At 38.6% G+C, this 27,272-nt stretch overlaps 1 protein-coding gene across 32 annotated transcripts in view; it reads left to right on the top strand.

Moving 5' to 3' along the window:
• Positions 1-27,272, top strand: part of TCF4 (transcription factor 4) — a 324,983-nt gene that overhangs the window by 2,506 nt on the left and 295,205 nt on the right. For 16 of the 32 annotated variants that reach the window (XM_065598770.1, XM_065598769.1, XM_042850651.2 and 13 more), the window contains exons 2-3: positions 96-187; positions 1,810-1,882. In XM_065598770.1, the coding sequence (XP_065454842.1) occupies positions 116-187; positions 1,810-1,882 (145 nt within the window). In that variant the 5' untranslated portion in view covers positions 96-115. Of the gene's footprint in view, positions 1-95; positions 188-1,033; positions 1,201-1,241; positions 1,464-1,809; positions 1,883-9,350; positions 9,449-27,272 lie in introns of those variants that run through there. The other 16 variants (XM_065598779.1, XM_065598775.1, XM_065598774.1 and 13 more) reach the window with 8 other exon arrangements.

The following is a 27,272-nucleotide window of genomic DNA, read 5'->3' as shown; positions in this document are numbered from 1 at the left end:
CTCCCCAGTCTACCCGCCCCCCCCCCCAAATCCGATTGTGTTTCCTCTAAGGCTCGGGACTGGGTTTCTGATTGCGGTTATTTCCATGTTTCTAGGTTTGTGTGATTTTGCTAAAATGCATCACCAACAGCGAATGGCTGCCTTAGGGACGGACAAAGAACTGAGTGATTTACTGGATTTCAGTGCGGTAAGAAACAACGGTGGAAATTAACAACAGCTGTAAAAAATATCTTCTAGCTGATCTGTTAAACTAAAAAACCAAAAAACCAAAAAAACAAAACAAAACTGTGATCTAAGTACATTGGGTAATTTTTAATCAGCAGCTAGACCCATGGTAAATATGCTCGCTTAAAAAAAACCAAAACAAAACAAAAACAAGAGTCTTATTACATTTTCTTGTACGTGATGGGAGATGCAATTTTGTTCCTAGCTTACTTTTAATGTCATGGATGTCCAGAAATTATTTTTACAAAAAATCAACCCTCCTAAAAATGGACATTTCTCATCATTAGTTAATATTAACAATAATATAATACTATTACTCAGCACTTATGTACATTATCAAAGTGTTGATGGTACATGAACTAATTAATGGCTAATTAGTTATATTCTACTTTCAGTTCTTCCCTTGTTTCATTTTTTTGGCACATTGAGAGTGCAAAGAAATCCACAACTGCCTCAGTTTAAAGTTTTCACTGAAATCTCAGATGGCTTCTGCTGTCGTTAAATCTGTTTAAATCTTTCCTGAGGACCCCCGGATAGATGGTGCTTTTTTAAAGTACTTTTTGTCTCTTTGGGTTTCTTGTAAATAGCCTAGGTTTGAGGGCAAACGTTAATCTGGACGTGTGCACTTGTCTAGTTTTATTCCTCCCCCCCAACCCTATCCTTCCTCTCCCTCCTCATCTCCTCCCCCCCTTCCCCCCAATATATCAGGAGCATTTATTTAAGGAAAAAATCAGTTTGGTGTAAGGTGCATGTATGTTCTAAAAAGAATCTCAACACTACCACAAAAATCAAAACCACCTTGTAAATGAGGCTATTTCAGTCTTCTGCTGCTGCTGCTCAAGACTGTCCTTTGGAGAAATGGCTTTGGGAAGTTTGGCCAGGAAATGTAGCCTGAGCAGCTTTGCAGCCCCCTCTTTGCTTGTTGCACTTTTTCCATTTGTTCCTTCGCTTTTTGCAGGCTCTGACTCAGGGAAGGTGCGTATTATCCACTAGACACGTCGAAGAAGAGGGAAACCAATTAGGGTCGAAATAAATGCTGGAGAGAGAGAGAAAAGGGGGAGGGGAAGAGAGAGATTGAGAGAGAGAGAGAGAGAGTCTTGCTTCAAATTGCTCTCATGTTAGAGACGAAATGAGAATTTAGGGCAGGTGGCACTTTGCATTATTATTATTTGGGTTCACATATGACAGGCAAATCCTAAAACGGGATGGAAATGGACATTGCTACATTTATGGCCAAGGTTTCAACAAAAACTTTTTTTCCCTTGCCTTTGTCAGCATACGAGTTTGAGTGGGGATTATTCCTCACTAAGTTTTGGTAATATTGTTGGGGACTATGATTTTCCCAAATGTTAGTTATATTGTTTGGGACTCTAATGAGCCTAATTAAAAAAAAAAAGGTGGTAGTGGTAAGGGACTGGGGGTGGGGTTGTAAGAAATACTGTACCATTTTCGGGTCTCAGATGGATGATTCATATTAAATAAACTATTAATGTCCTTTTGTAGAGAATGTGGAAGGAACTTTGGGTTAACAATGAACACAAAATCTCCTGTTTTCCAGCAGTAATGTTTCTTTGTTTCTTGTAGATGTTTTCACCTCCTGTGAGCAGTGGGAAAAATGGACCAACTTCTTTGGCAAGTGGACATTTTACTGGCTCAAGTATGTAAAATCTTTGCTTAGCATGCAATTAAAATATTGTTAGTTATTTATTTACATGCATTATGTCTGTTTTGGTTGTGTTAATCTGTTTTGGAGATCACATTCATTGAGCGCTATATAAGAGCTGGTATTATTATTATTTCGACAAGTCTGATTGGAACATTTTCAAATATTTCCATACGTTTGTTATTGTAAATAAAAAAAATCAACGGTATAATTGTTCAAAGTGAGCTAGGTTAAATCTCATTTTTTTAAAAATCAAACGGAGAATGTTTTGTTTAAAAATTGGAGTTTCTGTGTTTATATATGAAGAACGATAACCAAAACAGCTAGGATAAGACTTAGTTTGTAAACAGGAATAAAGCCTCTTTTAGTAAATTAAATAAATAAATAAATAGGAATCATAATAGAAAGGTCAGCCATACTAAAGAAAGAATTCTTAATTTTAGAAGTTAATGTTTACTGATGGAATAATCTTGATCAACTTGAAATCTCAAAATTTTTCTTTTTAATTTAATACACTAATACTTTTTCTTTCTTAATTGTTTTACTCCTTTCAAAGAGTCCCCTGAAATTCACTGAGTATTATCATTATTATTAATATTATTTATTATTTATTGTAGTTGTAGTATATGGGCGACTTTTTCATTTAATAAATATAGGATCCTTGTTGGTGACACATTATATATGTGTATCTATGTATATGTATATATCAGAGTTTTCGCAATAGAACACCTGTACAATGATTGTCTGGCAATTAGAGAGGAGTTTTATGTCGGAAATTTTTATATGCCTGACTACTTCAAATTAGACACATTTAAATTTCTTTATTCTTTTGCCTATTCCATTCCATTTAAGAGGTTTCCTACATTGCTGCAGGGAGTGTTTTGGATGTGTCACAAATACATCTACAGTTAAACAGTTGCAGTGTCTTAAAAGTACTGGCAATTGAACATAACTGTACAATGTACCTAACAGTATTGTATACAGAATACTGCTCTAAATCAGATAGTAAATTTGGACAGGTCTTTACTGCAAACTGTCACTGGATATCTATATATATATATATACAAGTCATTGCCTATAGTTTCATGTCTGGTATTTTCAGTTTGTACTCAAGTAATTAAAGAAACCTCTTCTGTGCATTCAGTTTAACCATTTTTATGAAATGCACTGATATGTTAATTAACTTTTAATTTCTAAAGAAGGACTTTATTACCATTAATTTGAAGTTAGTCTGTATTATACAATATTTATATGTCATATTAGCTGCTACTTACAGTTATTAAACTCTATTTTTTTAAGTCTCCTCTGATAATATTTAGATTTTTTAAAATAATGAAAATATATTTATGATTTTTCTTCATAAATATAGATATTTTTTCAATGTAGTGACTTTGGAGATTTTACGGATCTCAATAACTTTATAGTCATAGTTTGCCTAATATCTCTTATGTTAAAGTGCTTAATCCTATTTTTATAATTTTATTGACAATAGCTGTTTTTATTGAATGTATAATATTCAATACATTTGTTTTCATTGGACAGAAGTGTAAAGCATTTGTGCCAGACAAATCAATTTGTCATGCTTATACACAATCAATGCAGTAGCTAACTCTGGTCTAGCAGCAATTAACTAGTTTGTTATATTTAAGAATTTTGTCAGACGCTTCAGCTATGAAGTCAGTGTGATAAAAAATAACAAAGGATAAAAATTCTATATATTTAGTGAACTTGAGTTTTGTAGTGTTTGTATTATGTCTAAAACTGAAACTATGGAAATAACTTTGGTGCATCATTTTTGACATGCAAATGATTTAATGAACTGAGGTAAGTCAGTAATATTAAGATGTGGACCATTTAAAATAACAGCTCTCTTTGAAATTCATACTTAATCTCACTATCTGTGCTAACATGCATATGCTTAAATATACCACTTTGTGATAGAAGAGGGTAGAATTGCCCTGCCTGATAAATAGAAATATATATTAGTAGATTTTATTCACAGTGGTGTGAAGAACAATGTACACTATTCTTTGTGTAAATAACTTGCAATTTACTATATAAAAATCTCCTGTTTGGTCATTAGACAGGGAATTTAAAATGAATATTCATTGGTTCCCCAAAAAGATGTCCCACATGTTAAAAGTATTGTACCTAATGCACTAAATCGTATATCTGTGGCCTGAAGATATACTTGTATAAAGAAAAAGAGTAGTTATTGTTTCATGGTGTTCCTGCTAGTCAGTTAGCTGTGTATAGTAGTGCCTTGGAAACTGCTGCAAGAGATGTTTTAGATAAATGAATATTCAGCAGCATTAAAAACAGTGATATTAGTAATTCAGAAATATAATTTATTGTCCCAATTTTTTTAGCTATCAAAATTTGTTCAAAACTGAGACTTATATACAGTTTACTTTTTCTGTTGGATAGATGAACTTAAAAAGTTTAGTAGACAAATGACATTCCTCTGTAAAACTGATATTTCTTGTGTTGAAGAGGCACAGATGTCGTCATCCCTCTGTGTTGACTTGAAACTTCTCAGTACAAAAAAGACCCCAAAGAAAAGTAGTCCCATGTAGTGAGGTGAAACCAACTGGGTTTTGCGAAGTGTGGTAACGTTTAATCTTGAAGTCATCTTATAGCTTTTTACTCATTTAATACACAGTGCTGTGTTGTGATTTGTAGTGTGTGAATGAAAATAAAGTAGAGCCATATTTCCTTTAATCTTTAATTTCACAAACATGGATTCTTACCACCTTAAGAAATGGTGAGGCTGCAAGGGAGAAAGGAATGTAACCTGAGCCACAGCCATGACATTCCCATGGAGCATTTTTCACATGAAAGGTTTTTGTCAACCCAGTAAAGGACCAGCAGCTTTTGTTTGATGTTTGCAGGTGTTCAGCAGAGAGCACTAAAACAATTCAGCCATGCTGGTTCAGAGGCTCTATGACCTTAACAGGGGGAATTGGTGAGGATTGGAATTATTTTTAAGAAAACTTACCTAGAGTTATTTCAACTTGTATATTGAATTTGTAAAGTGATTTAGTACCTGCTAGCCAATGGTATTAAACCAAAGGGAGAAATACACATGTCCATTTGAATCAAGCCTTATTAATTTTTAGGAAAGGATGCCAAAATAACAAAATCTACTTTTCCAACATTCTAAAATATTTTTTGAATATCTGTCATGTCCTTCATTTATATCAGCTCTCTACAATAAAAACTGTTAGTTAGCAATGGGAGTGTGAGATAAGAGAGACAATAATTGTTTGTACTCGATTTTGAAATAGATTTTGATACAGACATATGATATTGTTGGTACTGAACAATTTGTTAGATCTAGTACATTGGTCACACCTGGCACACTTCAGGTTTCCAGCTATTACAAAATCCCTGGTGGTTACAAAATCCCTCTCCCTCCCAGTTGTGTTACATTTTGGCTTCTTCTTCTTCTGCTAGTATTTAATTTTACCTACATTTTCAAGCATCTATTCAAGGTTGCTCACAGTATGTGTATTTGAGTATTGTGTGGATGAGAACAGCAATAGAATGAATTAATGCTTAGGATTGGCCATTCCTATGGTGCGAAAAATCTTCGTTAGCATAGACATCACTGAATATGTCAATTGATTTAAAGGATTTAAAAGCTGCTTTTTTAAAATTTTGTCCCTAGTTTGATTAAGGTCGTCCTGAATTAGAAAAATAGTGATCACCAAATAATATTTCTTTAAGTAGAAAGACACAAATTCAGTTTGATTTTGAAGTTATTTTTGACTTGGGCTGTGTTTGTGGGTAAATTGTAGCAAAATGTGAAGGGCTTTTAGCACAGTTCATTCTTTGAGCATGCCCCTCTGTGATAAAGCACATTTTTTCATTATTAGTTGATCAGCAGGAAAACTTATACTAATATAATATTTATCTTAAAAAGGTTTTGGTAGCTGTTGGGTCTAGTGCCACCTCAGTTTGCATCCAAAGCTCGGTGTCTGTAGGAGGGGTGTGTGTGTGTGTGGGAGAGAATAGACGCAATTGGGAGATTTTTTTGAGGAGTGCTATTATTATTTTATTTTTTAAAAAAATGCAGAATTACTGTTCAACATCAGAAAATAAAATGAGAGATTTTAACGATACAGAGGAGTAGTTTTAATAACTGAGAAGTAGAAATTGGCATTGGTATATGATTATATGTTGCAGTTAAATAGGTGCTCTGAAAGACTGGCTGTAGATGTTCAAATTTGTAATGGATTAAGTTAAGGGTCAGACTTAGAAAAATATTATTTAATATGGGCATGGGCTTTAGTTGCATGTTGTGTCATGTTTATCAACCTGACACAAAACATTCCACCATTTCGGTGTATTGATGCAAAAATAAAAAAAGTAGCTTTAGAAATCGCAGACCCTTGGATCATTTAACCTGCCAGTCTTCACCACTATCAGATTGTATTTATGGATTGTAATATTCTTCTCTAATTTTGTCTTTTGCTAATCTTTGAGGATTTAGCGACTCAAATACTCAAGAGCAGCTACTACCATATTTTTCATCACTAATGTTGTGTAATTATGATTAAGAAGAAAAAGAATGCTGGTTACCTCCCATCCTTCCAGCTATGTTTATGTATAAAGAGCTTGATCCTGCTCCCATTAGCCTCCATGGCAAATCGTCCTGTTGACTACACTGGAAGCAGGATGAGGCCTACATTGTGGTGTTTGAATTGGCCCTGAGATCCCATACTACATACATTTAGAAGTAAATAGGAGAGATTATTACCAAGCATGTACCTTATTCAAAGGGAGTTTTATCCTATAAAGAGCATCCTAAAGTAATTGCCATCAATAATTATTTGAATATACACCTCTACCCCGATATAATGCTGTCCTCAGGAGCCAAAAAATCTTACCGCGTTATAGGTGAAACCGCGTTATATCCAACTTGCTTTGATCCATCGGAGTGCGCAGGGCCCCCCCTCCCCCGGAGCACTGATTTACCGTGTTATATCCAAATTCGTGTTATATCGGGGTAGAGGTGTATTTTAATATTTGAAACTAAATTAGTATCTTAATAATATCAGAAAAAATACGACCCCTCTTAACTTCTGACAAAGAGGTCAGTGACAAACTGTAGTCTTGGAAGGTGATAGTTTAGGTAACAATTTACAAAAAGATTATGTAGAGTGCAGTACCGTGTTTATTATATTTGAAACTGTAATTTATACATGTACTTTGTTGTTAGCTAGTATATCTTTTTTTGTGTTTAGTATGGGTTTGTTGTTTAATCATGATCAGGGTATACCTATCCCACGATGTATGTATGTATGTAACCTCATGTATGTAATCTATAGTTCTAAAACGTATATTTTCACAGTCTGAGTGATAAAAAATTAATTGGGTCCAAATTCAGCCGGTGCAGCTTGAAAGAATCATGTGCAGCTGCCATAGGAGTCTGTAGGCCAAATTTAGCTGTGACATAAATGATGTTATAAGTTATTGAATGAATGTAAGTTAGTCTTAAAAAGGTGCAAGTGTTAAACCAGTGTAACTTGCCCTGATCTGGAATTAAGTGGGGTTTCAAAACCAGTGTAACTTGCACACTGAAGGATACAGTAGAAAAAGGGATTATTAGGAGGGTGTGAGATACAATAGGTTTCTTCTAATTTGATTTGTGCCCACACCACCCGCAGCATGTTAGGAACCAAATTCACATTCATTCTTGTCATAAGTCAGTGCAACTCCCATCAACTGAATTTTATTCCCATAGAACACTACTGAGTCATAAACGATAATTGCGTTGTGCACCTGCTGAACAACAGATCCTGCAAGTTGCATTGCTTTGCCACTTATAAACATTTTCTGGCCATCTTACATTCAGTGTGTAATTTACACTACCATTTATGCCATGGTTGAATTTGAAAGTCCAGTGTTTGATAATGACTCTAGTAAATAATAGGTTTTAAACAAACACACTTTGGGATTCAAAGACTGTTAAGAATTAAATAATTAACATTTTTGGACAACATCAGCAAATTATCTTTACCAGATAACTGCAATGAGGATATCACTTAAATAACAGATGAATAACTAAGTCACATAAACATATATAATACAACTATGTAATGAAAGTTTATGCTGAATCTCTTTTAAATGCTCAGAATCACAAAGTACTAAAGACTGCCATATAAACAGTTGTGTTTTGAGCTTAAAATTATTCCTTTTTTCTTACATTTGCTATGATAAACAGTCATTTTTTTAAGCTTTTGAGATCAAACATTTACTTCTAAAGGTAAACTACATTTTGTATCTGGAAGTTTTTGACTTAGTAAGGCTTAGAAAGAAGTAGAGTTGTGGTGGCCTCTGGCCTGTGAGTTTCAATGTTTGATATTATGATGCTATTTAGATCTGTTCCCATGAGCCAATATAACAGATTTGAAATTGCTTAATAAGGAACAGTGTGTGTGTTTCAAATAGTCTGTATTTTAAAGATCTTTTACCAACATGTTTTTGGATAAATGTTATCAGTGTGGTGAACATAGCCATTCAATAGGTAGAAATTAAACTTGTCAAAAAAGTGCAAATTAATTTATATTACAGGAAGTATCTCAAGGGTCATACTAATTTTGTTTAGATGCTTATAGAACCATTGGGGAAAAATCCCATAGTGTTCACTCAGACAAAACTCTTACTGAAGTTAGATGGGTTGTACGGGCATAAATAAAGTCAGATTTTGGTCTCCAGAGAGAAGAATCAGTGTAATTTGGGAATAGTTTACATGTCCTATTTAATACATGTATATATTTATACTGTAGTAAATATAAATGTGTATATTATACTCCTCCATAACCTTTGTCTATATGTTTATCAGTCTTTAAATTCATAGAGGTCCTTCGGACAGGAATCCTGAACTTTTTTTCTGTCTGGAAAGCACCCTACTACATGGTTGGAAACAATGGGGATCAAGATACTCCCTAATAACAATAAGAGCTAAATGAGATCACTTTGGACATTTAGTCTGGTCCACACTCTATTCTGCAGTGTTAATCCCTGCAAGAAACTGCATGTAGGGATCTTGATTTTAAACATAGAACCGGATTTTTAAAAATAACTACCAAAATTGTGCGTTCGCATTTGAGTAGCTATTTATATTTGAATGTCCAAGGGCCCAGAGCAATGAGGTCTTTAGGGTCCTCAACTTCTGTTGTTGTTAGGAAGTACTCCCAAGATCTGGCCCAAGTGCCCAAGCTCTGCTACCATTATCCGTATTTATGAAGCATAAACATTTGGGATGTGTGTCTTCATGCTGTATGTCTTCTTTTGAATACTGGGCCTCCATATGTCTTATCTAACCTGCTCTCAATAAGGGCTTATTGCCTAGTAGTCATTGGCAAGGCTGTAGTACAGCAGCAGTAGTGATTGAATTTTTAGACAATTTTCTTCATATTTATAACGCTATTAAAGTATTTTTTTTTCTTAACAGACTTGCAGGAATAGCAAAAGTGTTGAGAAAGGTTGGCATGTTTACTTTCATCACAAAAGTAAATAAAAGCGCAGTTGATCAGCTTATCAAACAACCAGGTGTGTTTAAAAATCAGTTTATCTTGGTGGATTTCAGAGCTGTGAAAAGGTATTTTATTTAAAGGTACAGTAACACTATTATTCCTAAGAATGCTATTGTGCTTTCTTGTGACAGCATTCACTTGCATCTGAAGAAGTGAGGTTCTTATCCATGAAAGCTTATGCTCCCAATACTTCTGTTAGTCTTAAAGGTGCCACAGGACCCTCTCTTGCTTCATTCAATGAATGACTTTCTCGGCTATCATTGGTGGTAATGACAATGTGGAGTTTATTAACTGTATTGATCTATTTTGGAAACAGCACTTCACATGTCCTGCTGTATTTGGAGAGTACTTCTGAGGAATTAGTTTTATCCTGGAGAGTTGATTTTTAAAAATAATTAGAGTTTCCTCTTTCAATTGATGGAAAGGCCTCTGAGGTTAAGATCATGTATTAAGCACTTATGTAGCGCCTTTCACCCAGTCTATTCAAAGTCTATCGAAAGTGAAAGATGAAATATTGGTCACTGAAATTAAATGTTTAATAAGGGTCTGATCCTGCTTCCACTGAACTCAAATTCTGATCTCCAGTTGACTTCCAGGGGAGTAGAACTGGGCTTTAATTGTCTTCTTTCAGATTTGCTTTAAGGGTGACGTGTCCTGCAGACCTTACTTGTGTTTAGTATTCTTATTGAAGTCAGTGGGAGCAGTTAGGTCAGTGGACTTTCTCATGTGATTAAGAGCAGCAAAATTGAGCCCTGTGTGGATATGCTATATATATTCGTGCTTATTATATTCATAGGGTGAGAGTCTGTGCTGTGCCATGATAGAACTCGCAGTCTAAGGGGAAGTGGGGCTCGGGTGTCTGTCACCTTTGTGCCTTTTTCTGAGTAGTTCAGGGGGCCTCAGTGGCTCCTAGCCAGGGCTGTCCAGATCATGATAGCCTATCACCAGCCGCCTGTAGACAGAAGCACTGTCTAGAATCTCTGCAACACTATGTGCTGCGGCTCCACCTCTTCATACCCTTGACATCCCCTTCCCATCTTCAGCCCCACCCTTTATACTAGGATTTGCAAGAGTCTTCGGAATACAGCAGGTGGCTGTTGTCTTCAGTTCTTGTGCTGGGGGAATTCTCCTGTTGGCTGGATCCTAGGTTTTTAGAACCCCTTAATGTTGCTCCGGCCCTTTTACCCAGTGTACTGTGACCAGAACAGGGGTGAGAATCTCACCCACAGATTTTAAGGCCAGAAGGAACCATTATGATCATGTAGGGTGTCCCTTTGCATAACACAGGCCATAGAATTTCACCTAGTAATTTCTGCATCTAAGCCAATATCTTTGACAAAGATTTTCAGTCTAATCAGATATACCAATATAATATATAAGATGGTAGGGTTCCAGTTCATTATATTTTGTGAGTATATAACTAGATTGGGCACCCATCTGTCTGAATTCTGATGATGTTGACCATAAACAAAGGATTCCTGAACTGCCTTGTTCCTGAATAATTTATATAAAATTGGGGGTTACCAGATTAACACAGCATAACCTGGTTTCTCCTTGGATCATGCATTTAACTATGGTCAACCTGTTTGATAAATAACCATTAAAATGAGTTTGTTATGTTAAAAATAACAAAGCATGACTCCTGATTGAATATCAAGACTGTAATTTAATCTCAGAGGTTCTGGTAATGTTCATAAACCATTTGAGTTGTTTTGTACTTTGTGACATCAGTCTAAAACTTGATTGAATTATGTCTTTGTACCGTGAGAGCACCTGCTAGTGATGCTAGACTTAAGGGTCTGTCAGCATTTCCTTTACAAACCTTCTTTCTGAGAAGTTTGTGCCTTGGACTGGGCATTTGAACTTTGCTCAGCGCTGGCATATAAACTTTCAGCCTGGGAGCAAAATGCCCCCAAACTATAACATAGTGCATAATGTCAGTGCCACATTTTTTTCACCACTGGTTTTCACTTTTAAGATGTCTGATCCTGTATTCCTTAGTTGGACAAAGCTCCTATTTCAAGTCAATGGGAGTTTTGCCGGAGTGAGGACAGCAAGTGTTGGCCATAAGTGAGTTGCAAATGTATGAAAGGGAGTTATTTTGAAGTCTTAAAAGCAAGGCAATCCTGAAGTGAGGCTGTGACACATGGAATCTCTGTAGTGCAAGTGCCTACAAATTGTTTGTGTGAATTTGCATATATTGCATATGTTTTGAGGGTAACTAGGTGCATACTTGCAGCCTTGCCTACTGCTAGCATGACGGACCTGTGAAGGGATTCCCATCTAGAGAGCAATGCTGGGTTTGCTTTCAGGCTGTCCAGTCCCTTTCCTAAACCACCGCCTAGCACCAGTCACTTCTTGCCCCCTCCAAATAAGATCAGAAGCAGGAAAGATATTGCAGTCAACTATGTAGCAGTGGACATTGTGGTTCAAAGCATACTTGGGGGCAAATCTTCATTTAAATGTTTTTGTTATATTTTAAATAGAATGTAAAAGTCTCATCCCTCCATAGAAACTTGGAAAAATGCAAATAAGTGCATGGGAGTATCTTCTACCTTGAATCCGTGGAGCCTGGAGAGTGAATCTTGTAGGGCACATGTGAGGGCAGAGGCTAGGAGGGAGTGCAAGGCAACCAGGTAGCATCTGCAGTGTTGCTCCTTTGGCTGAGACTCTCATGAATGAAGATCTGTGTTAGCGTCAGGTAGATTTCTTACGTGGATTTAATATGTCTATAGATACATCCTGTGGTTTGATACCTATGTAAAATGGGGTTAAAAATGGAATTTCTGTCCTCAGATGCACATTCATAACTCCAGTGACTTGAATGGCCCGGAGTTCCATCACTTGTACAATTTTAAATTAGAACGATAACAAATCTGTAAATATACTTTTTGTGATTTAATTATGCCCTGTATAGTAATTCAATACGCTTGTTTTCTTTGACCGTTAAAGTAGCTTTTTAATCGCATAAAATAGGGGATATGCCTGAACTATAGTTTAGTCAACCTTATGGTACGCAGACATCAAACTATGAAAACCCCATGTAATGTGTCAATTTTTGGCAAACCAAATAGTGCTTGAATTCAGTTTTCAGGATCTCACATTAACATTTAAGTACAGACTCTAGCTGGTTGACCTGGAGTATTCGTTCTAGATAAGAGTGGGCTGAAATACTAAGTGAACAGAAATGGAAAAAGGCAAGTATCTTGATCCCACGTAAGTTCAATGGAAGGGTTGCCATTGACTTTAGTTGGGACAAAATTAGGCCCAATTATATTACATTTTGATCAGAAGAAGATTAACATTTTAGTTGTGGAAAATGCTAAAGATACCCTTATAGAGAGCTATTTTCTTTAAAATAAAACCTAAAGGAAAATATTTATCTTTTTACTCACTAGAAGACTTGAGTTCAGGAGTCTGTGTTTGCTTGGTTACTATTGATAACATCGGCCTCCTCCATGCTATCATTGTTTAGAGGGAACAGGCAGAATGCTGACCTTTGGATTGGCAAGAGTGTGAAGGAAGAGGAGGGTTTACCTTGTGGTTAAGGCAGTGGACTGGACATCTGGGTTCATTTCCTAGCTCTGCCACAGATTTCTTTGTGACATTGGGCAAGTCACATATCTCTGACTGTGTCCCAGTTCCCATCTGAATGGGGTAGATAATACTTCCTTTGTGTGTTTGGTCTATTTCTTGGCAGAGACTGTCTCTTTCCTTTTGTTCAGTGCCTCACACACTGTGGCCTCTGAACACTGCTGTAATACACATAAAAATAAACGTGATTTTTAAATATTAGTTTTTATTCTAAATGTGTTTTTAATTTTTAACTCGGTATAAGAGGTCAGTCCTGCAAAGTGCTGAGCTTCCACAGGAGGGATTCAGCATCTTGCTGAATTGGGTCTATATTCTGTTAGAAGTAAGTCCTTTTTCGCCCCCTCCCTCCACTGCGTGACTACCATCCAATAGGCATCAGACCTACTGCGGTTTTGCTTCATGGCCTGTTGGGACTGAATAGAGATTTAGAGAGCAAGGCGGGGGTGGGGCCTTGGTTGCATGACTGCCACAGATAGATCCAATACCCAAACCTCCTGCCAGGGAAGGATGGAGCTCAAGAGCTTCCTTAGCTTCTGCAGCTTTAAGACTGCAATAGCAGACCTTGGTTTGCCCTACTGTTACGCCACTGGTTTGGAGAGTCATTTGTCTCCCCAGCACTCAGCTCTTTTCCCTGCATTGTGCATGGAGGAGAGGATATGGATATTGTGATTTAATGATCTGGATATTAAGAAATTTGTGTTGTGTTTTTATTGCAAAAGCCCAAAGGTTTGCACTTCACCTTGTAGAAATCATACCTACCCAGATTTAGAAAACATTGCTGGTTTAGTCCTTCTTAAATACATTATTTTACAGTACAGTGTATAGCAAAGCACTTCATGAAAGCTGTATTGATTTTTGGTGCATAATTTTACTTGAGTTTGGATAAACCACTTTTTTTGTTTGTTAGGTTTAAAATCCCTTTTTACCAGTAACTGAATGTTTGTGATGAAGGTTTGGAGGAGAAATGGACATAAAGATTTGGAAAATAAAGATTTGCTATTCTTGTCTGTGTAGATAAGTTGGGCTATTCTGTTTTTTGATGGACTTCTACAATTATTTATTGCCTTGTATTCTTTCATCTTGTCTACGTATTACCAAAACAATTTGTTTAGTAGGACCTTGTAAACTGAATTCACTCTTCTATGCTGGCTAGATATCAGATACCACATGCAGTATGTTATCAGGAATCTTTGTTTATTGGTCTTAAACTAATGCTATTTGAGGGCAGTTCTGTTCTTTGTGATATTCTAGGTCCTCCGAAACCAAGTTTATTTGATTGTATTTTGTCCATAGAAGCCTTTGGAGAAAAATGTAGTTAAGTACATCAAGAAGCTAGATGACGCCGCTTCATTCTACAGGATCATAGTTGCTAACAAATGCACTGCTTAACTTCTGTTTTTCTAATTGTCTAGTTGTCTAATTGCTCTGTAGATTTTGAATTCTTTGGGAATATTTACTTAGGAAATACTGTCTTATTGTATAAATAGAAAAAAAAATTCATGTTCCTAAATTAGATATTTCATAAACACCACAAATTAGAGAATTTAATTTAAGAGCCAGCTTATTAACTAATGGACATTGTTTTTTTACTCTCCTAATTTCCTCATTTATATTCCACTTTATTTCTTTTATCTCTCTCTTTTAAAACTGGAGTAGCTAATTGGCAGTAGTGGCAGCATAGTGGTGACAGTGCTTCAGGTTCATGCTCATGTCAAGATTTGATTAAGCGGTTTGGTCAGTGTGAACTAGCAATGCTTCTTCTCATGTCCCTGACTGTGATTGAAATGTACAAGATCCTGAAAATGCGTTGATATCTAATTAGGAAGTTAACATAGGAAAATTGCCAATTACACAAAAATAAACACACAGTTCAAAACAGTATTGGTACCATAGGAGCTTTTAATGTACATTCTTCTGTAGATGCTCCACGTCTACAGGTACCTTGTTGGTTTTCTGCTTAATACTTAGTGGTGAAAATTAAACCTTATGTTATTATTATTTTAAGCAAGAAACTAGTTTAGCTAAAGACTGTTGCCAGACTTTAAAAAAAAACAAAACAAAACAACAATTTTCACTCCTCTCTGGGTTAATATTAAACATTTCTGTTTAGTCCTGGGTAATCAGAGATTGTATCAGGAAGACTGTTCTTCCTTCCTTTAATGTGGAAACTGGAATGTGTGATGTATTGTATCTTTACATGTAAAAAGCTAGTCTGGGACACATTTTCAGAATGGGAATTTTACAGAGGGAAAGACACAGACACACTTTGCTAAGTCTCATGGAGATTTTATATTTGTTCCTTCTTTGTTGATTTCCTTAATCCAGTCATTTAGACTGAAAGTCCACTGAGATTACAAACAAACAAAACAAAAAAGAAAGAAAGAAGGAAGGGAAAAAAAAAGAGGCAGGCGTATTCTTTCTATGCTCACTCAACCTGCCCAGTGGTGGAGCAGGATGAGACCCATTTCCTGCAAGAGGCACAATCAACTTGATCAATTAATCAATTAAAAAAAATGGGTTTGGAGGTATTACACTTACTTTGGAATTCCCCTGCACATTTTTGTGGTTTTACAACCACATTTTCCTATTTTTTGTTTTTAAATCTCCATCTGTCTCTGTCTGAGAAACCCAGACAAACAGGAAACTAAGTATGTAAGGGAAGCAGTGAAAATGTCTCATATACAAAGTAGTGTGAAATGCACCAGTAGACACACTGAAAATAATAGTGAGAAAGAACTTACTCTTTTTAATCTTGTTCATTTACACTAAGTTTTTTTTTAGTTGATGGGGTCTCTTTAAGTGTTATCAGGGTCTGTATTATCTCCTTTCCTTTTCCCCAGAATACAGTGACCTTTCTCCACTCTCATGATTCGGTTGGATCAAGGATCTCCATTAGATGGACAGCAAATCCATTCTCTTGTTCTGGTGTTTTTCACATTATTGATTTATATTCATGGAAGACCATCACTGTGTTTGGGGTGGCACAAAATTGAAGAGTATGACTTGGTTCCGTCTCACAAAGAGTTTAATAATCTAGTCCAGGCCTGAGCTCTCAATATGTACAATATTCAGAGTAAACATTCTTTACCAAAAATACATCCTCTAATATCAAGGAAAGACTTATCTGAAACTTCTACGGAGCTAGAAGAAATAACAAACAATTTTGTCTGTTGATTTCTTAAACCCGTGCTAAAAAACAAAGAGTGTTACCTCATTACTTTCTAGAATGTGTCTCGATTTAACTTAGCAGCCCAATGCATCCCACAGCAAAAATTCTTATTGTTTATTGGGAAGGATGAAGCTTAATACATTTCTCCAAGTACATGAATCAATCAAAAGAAATAGCTGAAGATGAACGGGAGTTACTGAGACCCCACGGTATCTAAATGAATTGTATCCCAGAGGTACTGTATGTTTTAAATATCACCCCCCCCTCTCCCCGGGAAACCTTGTAGAGAGGGATATTTGTAAACCCCATGGTGCCAGAGGCTAAAAACTTTTCAAATGGCTCAAAAACATTTTGAAGCAGTTATAATGGACCATATGTTCCCTTTGTAGTGAAAATGTGCACAAAGAATAAAGATACACAGAAATGTACTGCAAAAATGAGCTGTGCTATTTATTCAAAGCATCCCCTCTAGTCGTGGTGGAGATGCTCCTTGAAGACAGCCAGAAATATGGTTACCATGTTGGGGAAACTATTATAGGAGACCAGGTTATGCATAATTATGCAGTGAGCTATTTCCAGCTCCTTTCAGTCAGAGGTGAAGCCAGCCCTCCATCATTAACAGCATATATTCAGTACTCCATGATAACATCATTATCATGCCAAAGCAAGGTTCTTGTGCCTGTGCGTAGCAAGTTATTGTTATTAGCAAGGGAATCCTAAGCTGCCCAATTAGTTTATAGCCCTGTATCTGGCCCAGTATCTGTTCTCTCAGAAAGATAGGAGAGAGTGTCCTTTTTAAGCTGCCACATTTCCAAAAGTATAGGAGGTTTCAGACATGCTATCTAGTTTCTTAATCTTAATTTGTTCATAAGGAGGAAACTTGAAGATGGAATCTCTTCAGAGTATGTGAGCTTCCCACGGTCAGGAAGCTACCTCACTCTAAGAGGCCAAGTTTCTTGTTGACGCTTCAAAGAGAGAGTTTCTTTGAACTGTCATCTTATCCCATTGTTAGTTCCATGTCCTTCATCCGATTGGCGGAGAGTCTTTACAGGCATGATTGTGCATCTCCATGATTAGTGCCATTTTGTTTTACCCAGCCCAATGGCTAATAACATGTAGTTTTCAGAGACTTTTGTTACAGTCAGAATTTTGTATTACCATGCCGACATTCTTTGAAACGTTTGGGAGCTGTCCTCAACATCTGTACTGAAAAGGTTTATTTTTCTTATTAATTTCATTAGGGTTTCATGACAGAACTTATTTGCTGCAGAAGAACATCTCATCTACTGATGGGCGAACCTGACAAAAGATTTTGTGTTGATAAACACTCAAAAGCTTAGATGCTTACCCAGTTACTCTGGATCTACAAAACTGGGTTGAAAATCTAGTGGGAACAGGCTTTCTGGTGGGATAGTGATATTTCTTGCTTATAGGTTAGCTAGAAATACGGCAAGAATGGCATTTCTTATGGTATTTCAGCACTAACACTTCTGTTCCTGTTTGGGGAAATATTATCCACAAATGAAGAGTTGGTAGTCACGGCTTTCTCCTAAGCATTAAAAATATTAAAGAAAGTGATAGTGAATTTATAGTGGATCACATCCTCAGCTGGTGTAAAGTGGCATGCATTGCGCCATAGAAGTCAATGGAACTATGTTGATTTACATCAGCTAAGGATCTGCTCTTATGTTGGGGAGGAGCTAATGGGATAAAGTCCATAACATCTTTGTTTTGGAGAGGACAGCAGGCAGCATCATTGCTTCCTGGGATGAAGAGATGCTGCAGCTCTTTCAAGCATTTGTGAAGCTTCCACTTAGAGGACTTTTTCTATTTTATCTTTCATCGTAAAATTAGAAGTGCACATTTCAGGATTTCTGATTTGGCTGAAGCCTCCTTCAAGCACACATTCAATAATTTGTCTTATTCATCTCCTCATCATGCACATGGTTATGTTACATTCACCTAGGGTGCAGTGATAGAGAGAGGAAGAATGAATATGGATGAATTGAGGAATACAAGTGCTGTAAGTGATTTTTACAGCTCCTCGTATTGAGTTTGATGCTCTCAAATGGGACACTGTCAAGTCCTGTTCTATTTTTTGAGTCATCAAGTGCACTTCATGCAGTTTCCCCTCTGTATTGGGGCCTGCTCTTGCTCTTATTGAAGTCAGAGGCAGTTTTGGCACTGATTTCAACAGGAGCAGGGTTGGGCCCGTTGTCTGCCCCATTTGTCTACAGACTTATACATTTCAATATCTTGCAAGCTTACGCGAATGGAAGTGATGGGGACAGTGGGGAAAATGTATAGTTTGCACTTGTGGTCATGTTTATTTTTTTCTTTAGGGTTACCAGAAGATTAATTTTTATCTTACATGCTGATGTAGACCTTGTTGGGGTAAGACCTTGCTGGTGTCAGAGCAGATTTTCAGGGAGTAGAAGTGCATAGTGAAAACATGTTTCAGTATTTTAAAGTGATTAAAAATATTGACTTTTTCTAGCTTCATGATAGTTTGTAATTAAAACCTTTTAAAAACATCCCCTGTTATTTTTATAGTTGGTGTATGCTTTGTATTTCTTTGCCCTACTGTTTGGTTAATAAACATATTTAAAAAAATATATATTCATATACACAACATTATCATGATTCGGCTTAAGCATCTGTAGTTATAAGTGCACTTCATTTCACCTAATTAAGTTATTTAGTCATTTACACATTAGCAACGTACTACATATTCCACTTTTACAGGAACTTATTTTAATTATACTCACAGTTCTGGTCTGCTCCATTATAGTCATAGATCAAGCTGAATAATAACCATTTTAAAAGCCATATGCAAAAGGAGATTATAGGTCATTAAGGCCAAATTACAGTAACAGTTCTGATGGTCACAAATAGAAGTCTAACCAACATTTTTTTTCCCCCCAGTCCTGTAGATACAATCCTCTTTGGGTGTTTAAGATGACAACTTAAGTACAGTTTTTTCAGTTTCTAATTGTTGGCATTGCACTAGGTAGCTATAATTTCTGAGAGTAATAAACATTACTTAGATATACAATATTTGTTTCTGTCTTTCTCATACTGGTTCTGGTATTTGCCAAAGAGTCTGTATCCAAACCTATCATTCTAGCTTTTCAGCTTTCGCACATGGTACAGCTGGGAGTTCTTCACTGACTCCTTCCTCTCCCCTTCCCTCCAAAATACTTTGTTTGGTTTTAATTTTTCTCTGATGCTACCTATCATTTAATATCAAGGGTCATATTTACTAGTGTCAGATAGGACACGGGCACAACTGCATTGGAGCCAGTAAAGCAGAGCCTGCTTGCATCAGCATTAAATTTGGTGCTAAGTCCGTGTCTGTGAAAGTTAACATCAGTGCTCTTTGAGTGAATCGTGATGGTGCTCTGAAACTGTAGGAAGGAGCTAAGGTCTGAGCAAACAAGCTATCTCCCTCCAGTGAGAGACCACCATACCATTTCTTTGGTGCACTCTGTCCTGGCGTACCAAAATTGTTAAATCTAGATCATTTGCCATCTATAAGCTGCACCTGTTTTGCAATCTCTAGGTGCATTTACAATAAAAACATTAAAACAAAAACTCTCTGTCATCCCCACAAATGTTAGCAAATGCAAATAAAATAACTCCCTCGCAAACAAAAGAACCCCAGTTGCACAGAAGTAACTCCTCAGAAAGTGCCTGAATAAACAGATAGAATTTGCATCATTTCTTGAAGGTCAATGTATGTACTAGGCTCATTTGCATGAAGGGAGATCTGACTTGCAGGTCAAGGGCCCTCTGCTAAGTATACTCCCCCAGCTCTTGTATGAGGTTCTTTGGCCTGTGCTATGCAGGGTGGCAGATTGGATGATCGCAATGGTTCCTCCTGGCCTTAAAAATCTATGAATGGCAGAAATAGAGACTCGGGTCAGGTATCCAAAATGTTCTCAGCTACTGAAGTAAAACATGAAGAAAATGTTGGTTTCTAAGATACACGAGTCCTAAACCATAAGGGCCTCCTGCATCGTAACCAGAACTTTTCAGTAACATGAGCTAGAAACTATTGCAGTCTGTGGCATCAGTAGTAGCTTCCTGTTTCCCTTCTGCCCTCATGGACAATAGAATTTCAATATTCTCATCAGGCGAAGGTGACATATACATGTAATCTAAACACAGATATCATCACACTCGTTATCATAAGTTGTCATATTAGAAATGCTGTTCCACTGAAGTGGTACAAACGGTGCTTGAGTGCTGGTCCTTGCACCTTTGCCAGGTGCATTCGTGTCATTAGTGACTGCTGTGTCATTTTGACTTGCACAGGGAATGACACCAGGAATCATAAATTGGACTACTTGTTGAATGTGTCAGTTAAAACATAAAACAATACAACTTGTGATCTAGTGAGCACTTGGATTTCTTTGAAAACTGGGAATGCTGTGTGCCTGGCAGTGTACTTCCATAGGCAACCTATTGTCCATCCTTAGCTTATATCATGCTCACTTACTTGTATCTCTTTAGTTGCCTGTAACTGGGCTTCATAATAATAGGGCCTTGATTCTTTATACTGCTTTCTCATTTGAAGTTTTCATCCATTACTGGTTAATACTTTGAGATCCAAAGAAAGATGCTGTAAGAGTACAAAGTATTGTTATGGCCATTATTAAAATGGGGGTATGAATTGGTATAATTAAATGGGATATTTGAAATATTCTGCTTTAAAGGGAAAATACAGCCACATCATGCCCCACAGTTTCAGGCAGAGAAGGTCCCTCCACCTGCAGATCTGTCCAAATCAGGAGGGCAGCCTTCTCAGGGATCTGATTTCCTTTATCCCTTGACCTGATCTTAGGAAGGGAACTGTGTGGGTGGAGATGGAACCAAGAGGATCCTCTAGTAACAGGCAGAGATTCTATAGGACAGTTAATACTGCTGAATCCTTCCAGTGGAGCCCCTTCTCCACTGGAGAATTTTCTTTTAAAGGGGAGGTTCCAGGGCTGTCATAGGTGGGGGAAGCCCTAAGAACATAGCACCATTAGAACTGCTACCAAAGAGCCCAGAAGACCTGCAAAATGTCCATGAGTCTATGCAGAGTCCTAGGATTTTCATGGCCCTGTGCTTCCAGCAGATCCCTGAAATCCAAATGGATACTGAAAGACCCTCTGCTTCTTCCATAAGGGAAAAGAGGAAGGAAACAGCAGCCTTCCCCCAGGGAATAAATTGAAAGAAACTGCAAGGGTGAACTCAACAAAATTTGTCTCCCTCCCTGCCCCTCTCCTGGAAGATTCCCCACGGGAAATCATGTTCTGCTGCTTGGCTTTTACTCTGGAAAACTTCCATTGAAGTTCGTGGGAATAAGGAGTGAGTAGAATCTAAGTACCAGGATTTAGACCCAAGATACTTTTACTGACTGAATAATCCTGTGCATTGGCATAGAATATTTTTTCTGTTCCTTTTTTCCTAGAAAATTTATTTGAAGTGCAGCAAAAGCTTTGTACAGATTCTGTTACATCGGTTACTCAACATTTTAATTGAACACATATTAATATTTAGGCAGGATTTAATTTATTTAATAGAAACCTTTCTACCTGAAGATTTTGCTTTTTCCCACCCATTTCAATAATATTCCAAGGTAGAAAATTCCCCTCCGCCCAGTGTTTTTTCTTCTCCATCCATTCATCCTTTCTTCTTTAATAAGGTTGGTATTTAGCAGTTTACTGGGTGGTGTGGGTAAGTGTATGTGAATAAATAAGTTTTGGGGCTGATATCACTCCCTCACAGAAAGAACAAGTCATCTCTTTCTTTAAAGCCTGCTTTTTCAGTGCTGTGTGTGTGTGTGTGTGTGTGTGAGAGAGAGAGAGAGAGAGAGAGAGAGAGAGAGTGTGTAACTGGGACTTCTTCAAGTTATTGTCTCTATGGGTGCTCCACTCTAGGTGTGCACACGTCCGAGCGCCTAGGATCTGAGATTTTCATCATCAGTGTCCTCTGCTATCCCATTCTCACCTTGCCTGCGGCATTTTTTCTGTGGGTTATGCCCCAAACTCTGTGCTTCAAACCCTACCACACCTGCCAGAGGTCTTTCCCCCTCAGCAGTGGGCATTGCAGCTGCTTCTGCTCTCAGAGAGTTCCATGTCCATTTGAAGTGTAAGGTTTGCTTTGACCTCAAGAGCAGATCTAGGAAGCTGAGGGAGGAAAGACTGAAACTAATGCTCCTTATGGAGCATTCACTGAGACTTGTGATATCTGATTCCCTCCCTCCTGGCCCTCCAGGACATTGGCTTCAACTTTGAGTGCTCTGGCAATTTCTTTGGCTCTGGCTCCAGTGAGCAAAGACACAGGGGTAGCTTCAGAGATCCCAAAGCATTCAGCGAAGTAACAACCTCAATCCCCTGACAGAGACTGTAAATGTCGGGAGAAGTCACCCTGAAGACCAGATTTTCTAAGAATACCTCTCGTCCTGTTATGGATACCGCTGAGGGTCTTACCTCAACTGGTGCTGAGGGCCTGGTAATGATGGAAAAGGCTTCCAGCAAGTGGATTGAGAAGCTTCATCGCAAACAATCCCACTTGGTTCCCTGGGAAGCACTTTTGGAACCCTCCAAGCCCAAGGACCACTCAAAGAAACCACCGGTCCCACCTGGTACACCCTCTTTGAGGCTCACAGGATTGAGGAGCATGTGGAGAGACCTTCTATATTGTCCTTGGTACTAACTAACTCACCTCAATGTGAGGACTACTGCTCTGGATCACTGGGGCAACCAGATTCCTCCCCAATGACAACCTTTGAAGAAGAGCCCAAATTCCCTGTACCGAGAGGTACGCGGAGGGCATACCTGATGGTACTGATACACCCACCAGCACCAATTTACCATCTAGTTCTGCCATGCCCTCCCACAAAATATCGAATGCCAGTACTCATTCAGATGCTGGTAACATCTTATCAATATCAGTACCAATATCCTTAGCTCCTCCATTGGATATGGGAGACGATACACAGTTGAAATCAGAGAGATTTGTTGAAGATTCCACCACTTTTCCATAAATCTCCCTTCCTGGTAGTGTAATCTGTCAGTCCTCACACGAACACCCTTGGAGTCCCTCTTCTTTTCCATGTACTCTGCCACCTTGAGTTTTCTGGAACCCTTGGACCCCCTACGGTGACCAATTTTATGGAGTGCCTTCATGTAAGAGGAGGAGGAGCAGTAGCCACCAGTACCTAGGGAACCTCTTCCCTGGGAAGCCCCTCTGTGCCAGGGAGACCTTTCAGTAGATCAAGAGCCAAGACCCGAGGAGGGAGCACCTCCTTCCAATAAATCTTCTTCCTTTGCAAATGAGGTTGTTACGCCCCCTTTCCCATCCTACATGGATGATTTCAAAGTTTTTCAATAACAGGGTAAAGATGGTGGCAGAGAATTTACAAATTCCCCTAGAGGAGACACAGGGGCTTCAGCACTCCCTGGTGGATATCCTGCATACTTCATCTCAAGGGAAGATAGCCCTGCCTATTAATGATACCCTCTTGTCATCAGCCCGTACTATATAGCAGACACCTGGTACCACCCATATGCAAGAGAGCTGACAAAAAGTATTGTGTGGTCGCCAAATGTTTTCCCCCCCCCATCCCACCCTTAAATCCCTAGTGGTTGATATGGCTAACAAAAGACTGACAAGTCTGGTCAAAATCTACTCCTCATCATAAGGAACTTAAGCACCTGGCCCTTCTCGGCTGCAAGAGCTATTCTTCAGCTGCGTTACAATTCATGGTCGCCTACCATCATGCCTTGTTGGCGAAGGACGACTACACCAAGTACAACAAATTCTCCCAATTTATTGTCCATTTGCCACAGGACCAGAGGAACTAATTTAAAGTCCTCATTTCAGATGAACACCAAAGCATCTTTACATGCTTCTCTTGATGTGGCTGACACAGTCTCTCACTCTAGCCATGATTAGGCATTGAGCTTCATGGCTGCAGTCCCCTGGTCTCTCTAGAGAAGTGCAGAATACCATAGAAGATCTTTCCTTCAAGACCCTATCGTGAATTAGGGATTCTGCTATATCACTTCTGAACTGTGGATGATTTTATGAAATTGTGTTATGGAATTACGTGTTATGAAAAGCCTATATATATGTGGATCCCCCATGAGTTAGCAGGGTTGAGTCATGTCTCTGCCAGGCCGGAGCCAATGGTGAGTGCTAGCATGCAATGATCACCTATTCAAACTAAAACACCTTGGGAAAATAAGTTTGCTGTACCCGGAAGAAGACACTTCCTCCTGAGTCAGAACCCAGAGCCAAGGGTCAAGGCAGAGATCAGGAACCCAGACCCAAGAGTGTTTTGGGTGGTGTTTTGGGTGATGGGTCTGGGAACCCAGACCCAAGAGTCAAGCTGGAGGCAGGAACCGGAGACCAGAGCTGAGAATCACATGGAACAAGCAGAGTAATAGGCAAGGTGAGGTCCCAGGATGGGGCAGGTCTGAGGCAAGGTTGGGAGCATGGCAGGGGTAGTGGGAATAAGGCAATACAGGAATAGTCACAGTGCTAGGCATGAGCATTGATCAACCAGCGAGCGGCTGCTGGTTTAGGGTTGGTCTGCCAGCCAATCAGGTGGTGTAGCCAATCAGGCAGCCTGCTGCAGGCCAGCTGTACTGGGTAGGTCTGCTGCGGGCCCTGATTCCTGACCGGGAGTAATGGAAAATTACCAAAAGACAGATCAAAAAAAGCAGGTGAGCCCAGCTGGAGTCTAGAAAGAGACTCACAGTTGGGAACTGGAGAGAGAGCCATTTTGCACCAGATTAAGATGAAGGCTGTTGCAGGGGCAGGGTAGGCCAAGTGTGGGAGGACCCTGCCTGCCTACCTGATGGAACACAGATGATCCCAAAGGACTCCCAAGGGAAGAGTGGCCTAGTGAGGGACAGTGCATTTAAGATATTTTATTATTTTGTCTGATCTGTACTCTTCGGAGCTTTATCTGTTAAATAAATAGCATAAAGGTTTTAGACTGTACAAAGTGTGTGTGTGTGTGTGTGTGTGTTCTCACTACTTCAGAACTGCTGCATGTCCCTGAGGGAGTTAAACTGTAAGCCAGAAGCTTCACTCCTTTTGGGTGGTGTTTTGGGTGATGGGTCTGTTTAAGAACCAGAGAGTCGCAAGGCTCAGTGCTGTACCCAGAGAGGCGAAGCTGCCGGACAGAGGGTTCCAACACTTGTGGTGGGAGAGGGAGGTGCCAGTACAAGGTCTGTGACCTGAGTGTGTGCCCAGAGACCCAAATTGAGAGCAGTGGCTGGTCTCCATTCAGGATCCAGGAGCTTGAAACACCCTGGAGATCCAGAACACAGGGGCTTGGATTCCTCTCACGGAAGTCCTAGTGGGTGGCCAGGAAGGGGCACTCCTTAGATCTGTGACAGGGTCCAAACTCTTCAATGGTGCAACAGATGAGTCCCAGAACTCTCTGAAGGACTCTAAGGGGACCCTGTGATCCTTGGGCATTTACATCCCTGCAAGAAAAAGAAAATGTAGCAAGTCACTGACAGCCCGATGGTCTCACCCAGTGCAGTATTTACCTCACAAAGGCCGACTGAACCACCAAAGAAGACATCCAGGTTCCACAAGAAGGGAATGTCTTCTGCCCTCCTTTGGTCAAAGGTCACAAATCACCCCATTGTATGGCTCCTGTGCTACACCATCCTTTCCTCCACCAACCATATGTAGATTGTCTCTCTCATTTCCTATTTTCCTGAAAACTCATTACATCAAGCAGATATATAATGGGAGTAGATTCACCAGGCGACACCATCCCTTTCTACAGGGATGCTTCTCATGAGGATCTCTTCAAGGCAGGAGGTCCAATCTCTTCTGGGCTCCCTTCCACTTTGAAAGTCCTCTTCAATATTGACGTTAGCATGGTTTTTATGTCTGCTGAGTACACCTCTACCCTGATATAACGCGGCCCGATATAACATGAATTCAGATATAACACGGTAAAGCAGCGCTCCGGGCGGGCGGGGCTGCGCATTCCGGTGGATCAAAGCAAGTTCGATATAACGCGGTTTCACTTATAACGCAGTAAGATTTTTTGGCTCCCGAGGACAACGTTGTATCGTGGTAGAGCTCCCTTACCCTGTAAACTTCTGAATTGTTCAGAAGACAGAATATAAACCCTCAGTATTTTTAATTATTATTATTTCAAACTTTGGACCAAATCTTGAAGTTTGGTGTGAATTTTGCTTGAATAAGAAATTACAGCATTGGCTATCTAATATTAGACCAAATGCTGCTTAGATGTATCACAAATCAGGTGTTAAACTGAAATTTTTTTTGCTTTTTGTCATGGAACATGACAACTGGTGCCAGGGAATCAAAGGTGCGCATAATGTGCAAAGTCAAGCTATACTTAAAGTGCCTTATTCACAGAGGAACTCCTTTAACTGTTCAGTATTTGAATAAGATGTCATGTTAATTCTGTAACCCCGCCAGATTTTGATATGATAATGCACTTGCAGTCACTTGGAATATTAATGTGCTTGCAACAGAGAAGTGAGATCATTCAGCCATTTTTATCTAATAGATAAAAACTTTATGGTGTCACCTTTTTATTTAAGAGAAAAGAGAATATGTAGATGGCACCAAGGAAGCATCAGATTTAGACAATTAAATTTAGTAGAAGCTTATATTTTTATTGGGTAATCTCATAATCTTATTCCTGTACCCACAGTTTTCCTGTCCTCAATCCTTCTTCCCAGAGTCATGTATGAAATTAGATTGGAAGATCTTGAAGGAAGAGACTGTACATTTTTATTTGTACTTTGAAGTTCCTAGTATGCTTTCAATATCATTTCCAAAAAATGGTTGCTTAAAGTTGGCTTCCTCAGTCTATATTTAGACATCTGAATAAATTATCTGGATTTCATTATCCTATTACCAGGAGGACTCAACAGTTTTGAAAATAAGTCAATTTATTTAAGTGCCCAAATAAGGATTTAGGAGACAAGCTTTAGGCACCTGTTTTTGAAAATCTGGCTTTTTGGCCACTGGGAAATATTAGAGTAATTAACATTAAGTTGTATGCATTTTAATTTGATTA

This window comes from Chrysemys picta, chromosome 6, assembly GCF_011386835.1.
Source record: "Chrysemys picta bellii isolate R12L10 chromosome 6, ASM1138683v2, whole genome shotgun sequence".
NCBI lineage: Eukaryota > Metazoa > Chordata > Testudines > Emydidae > Chrysemys > Chrysemys picta.
This window is presented reverse-complemented; position numbering and strand designations above follow the sequence as displayed.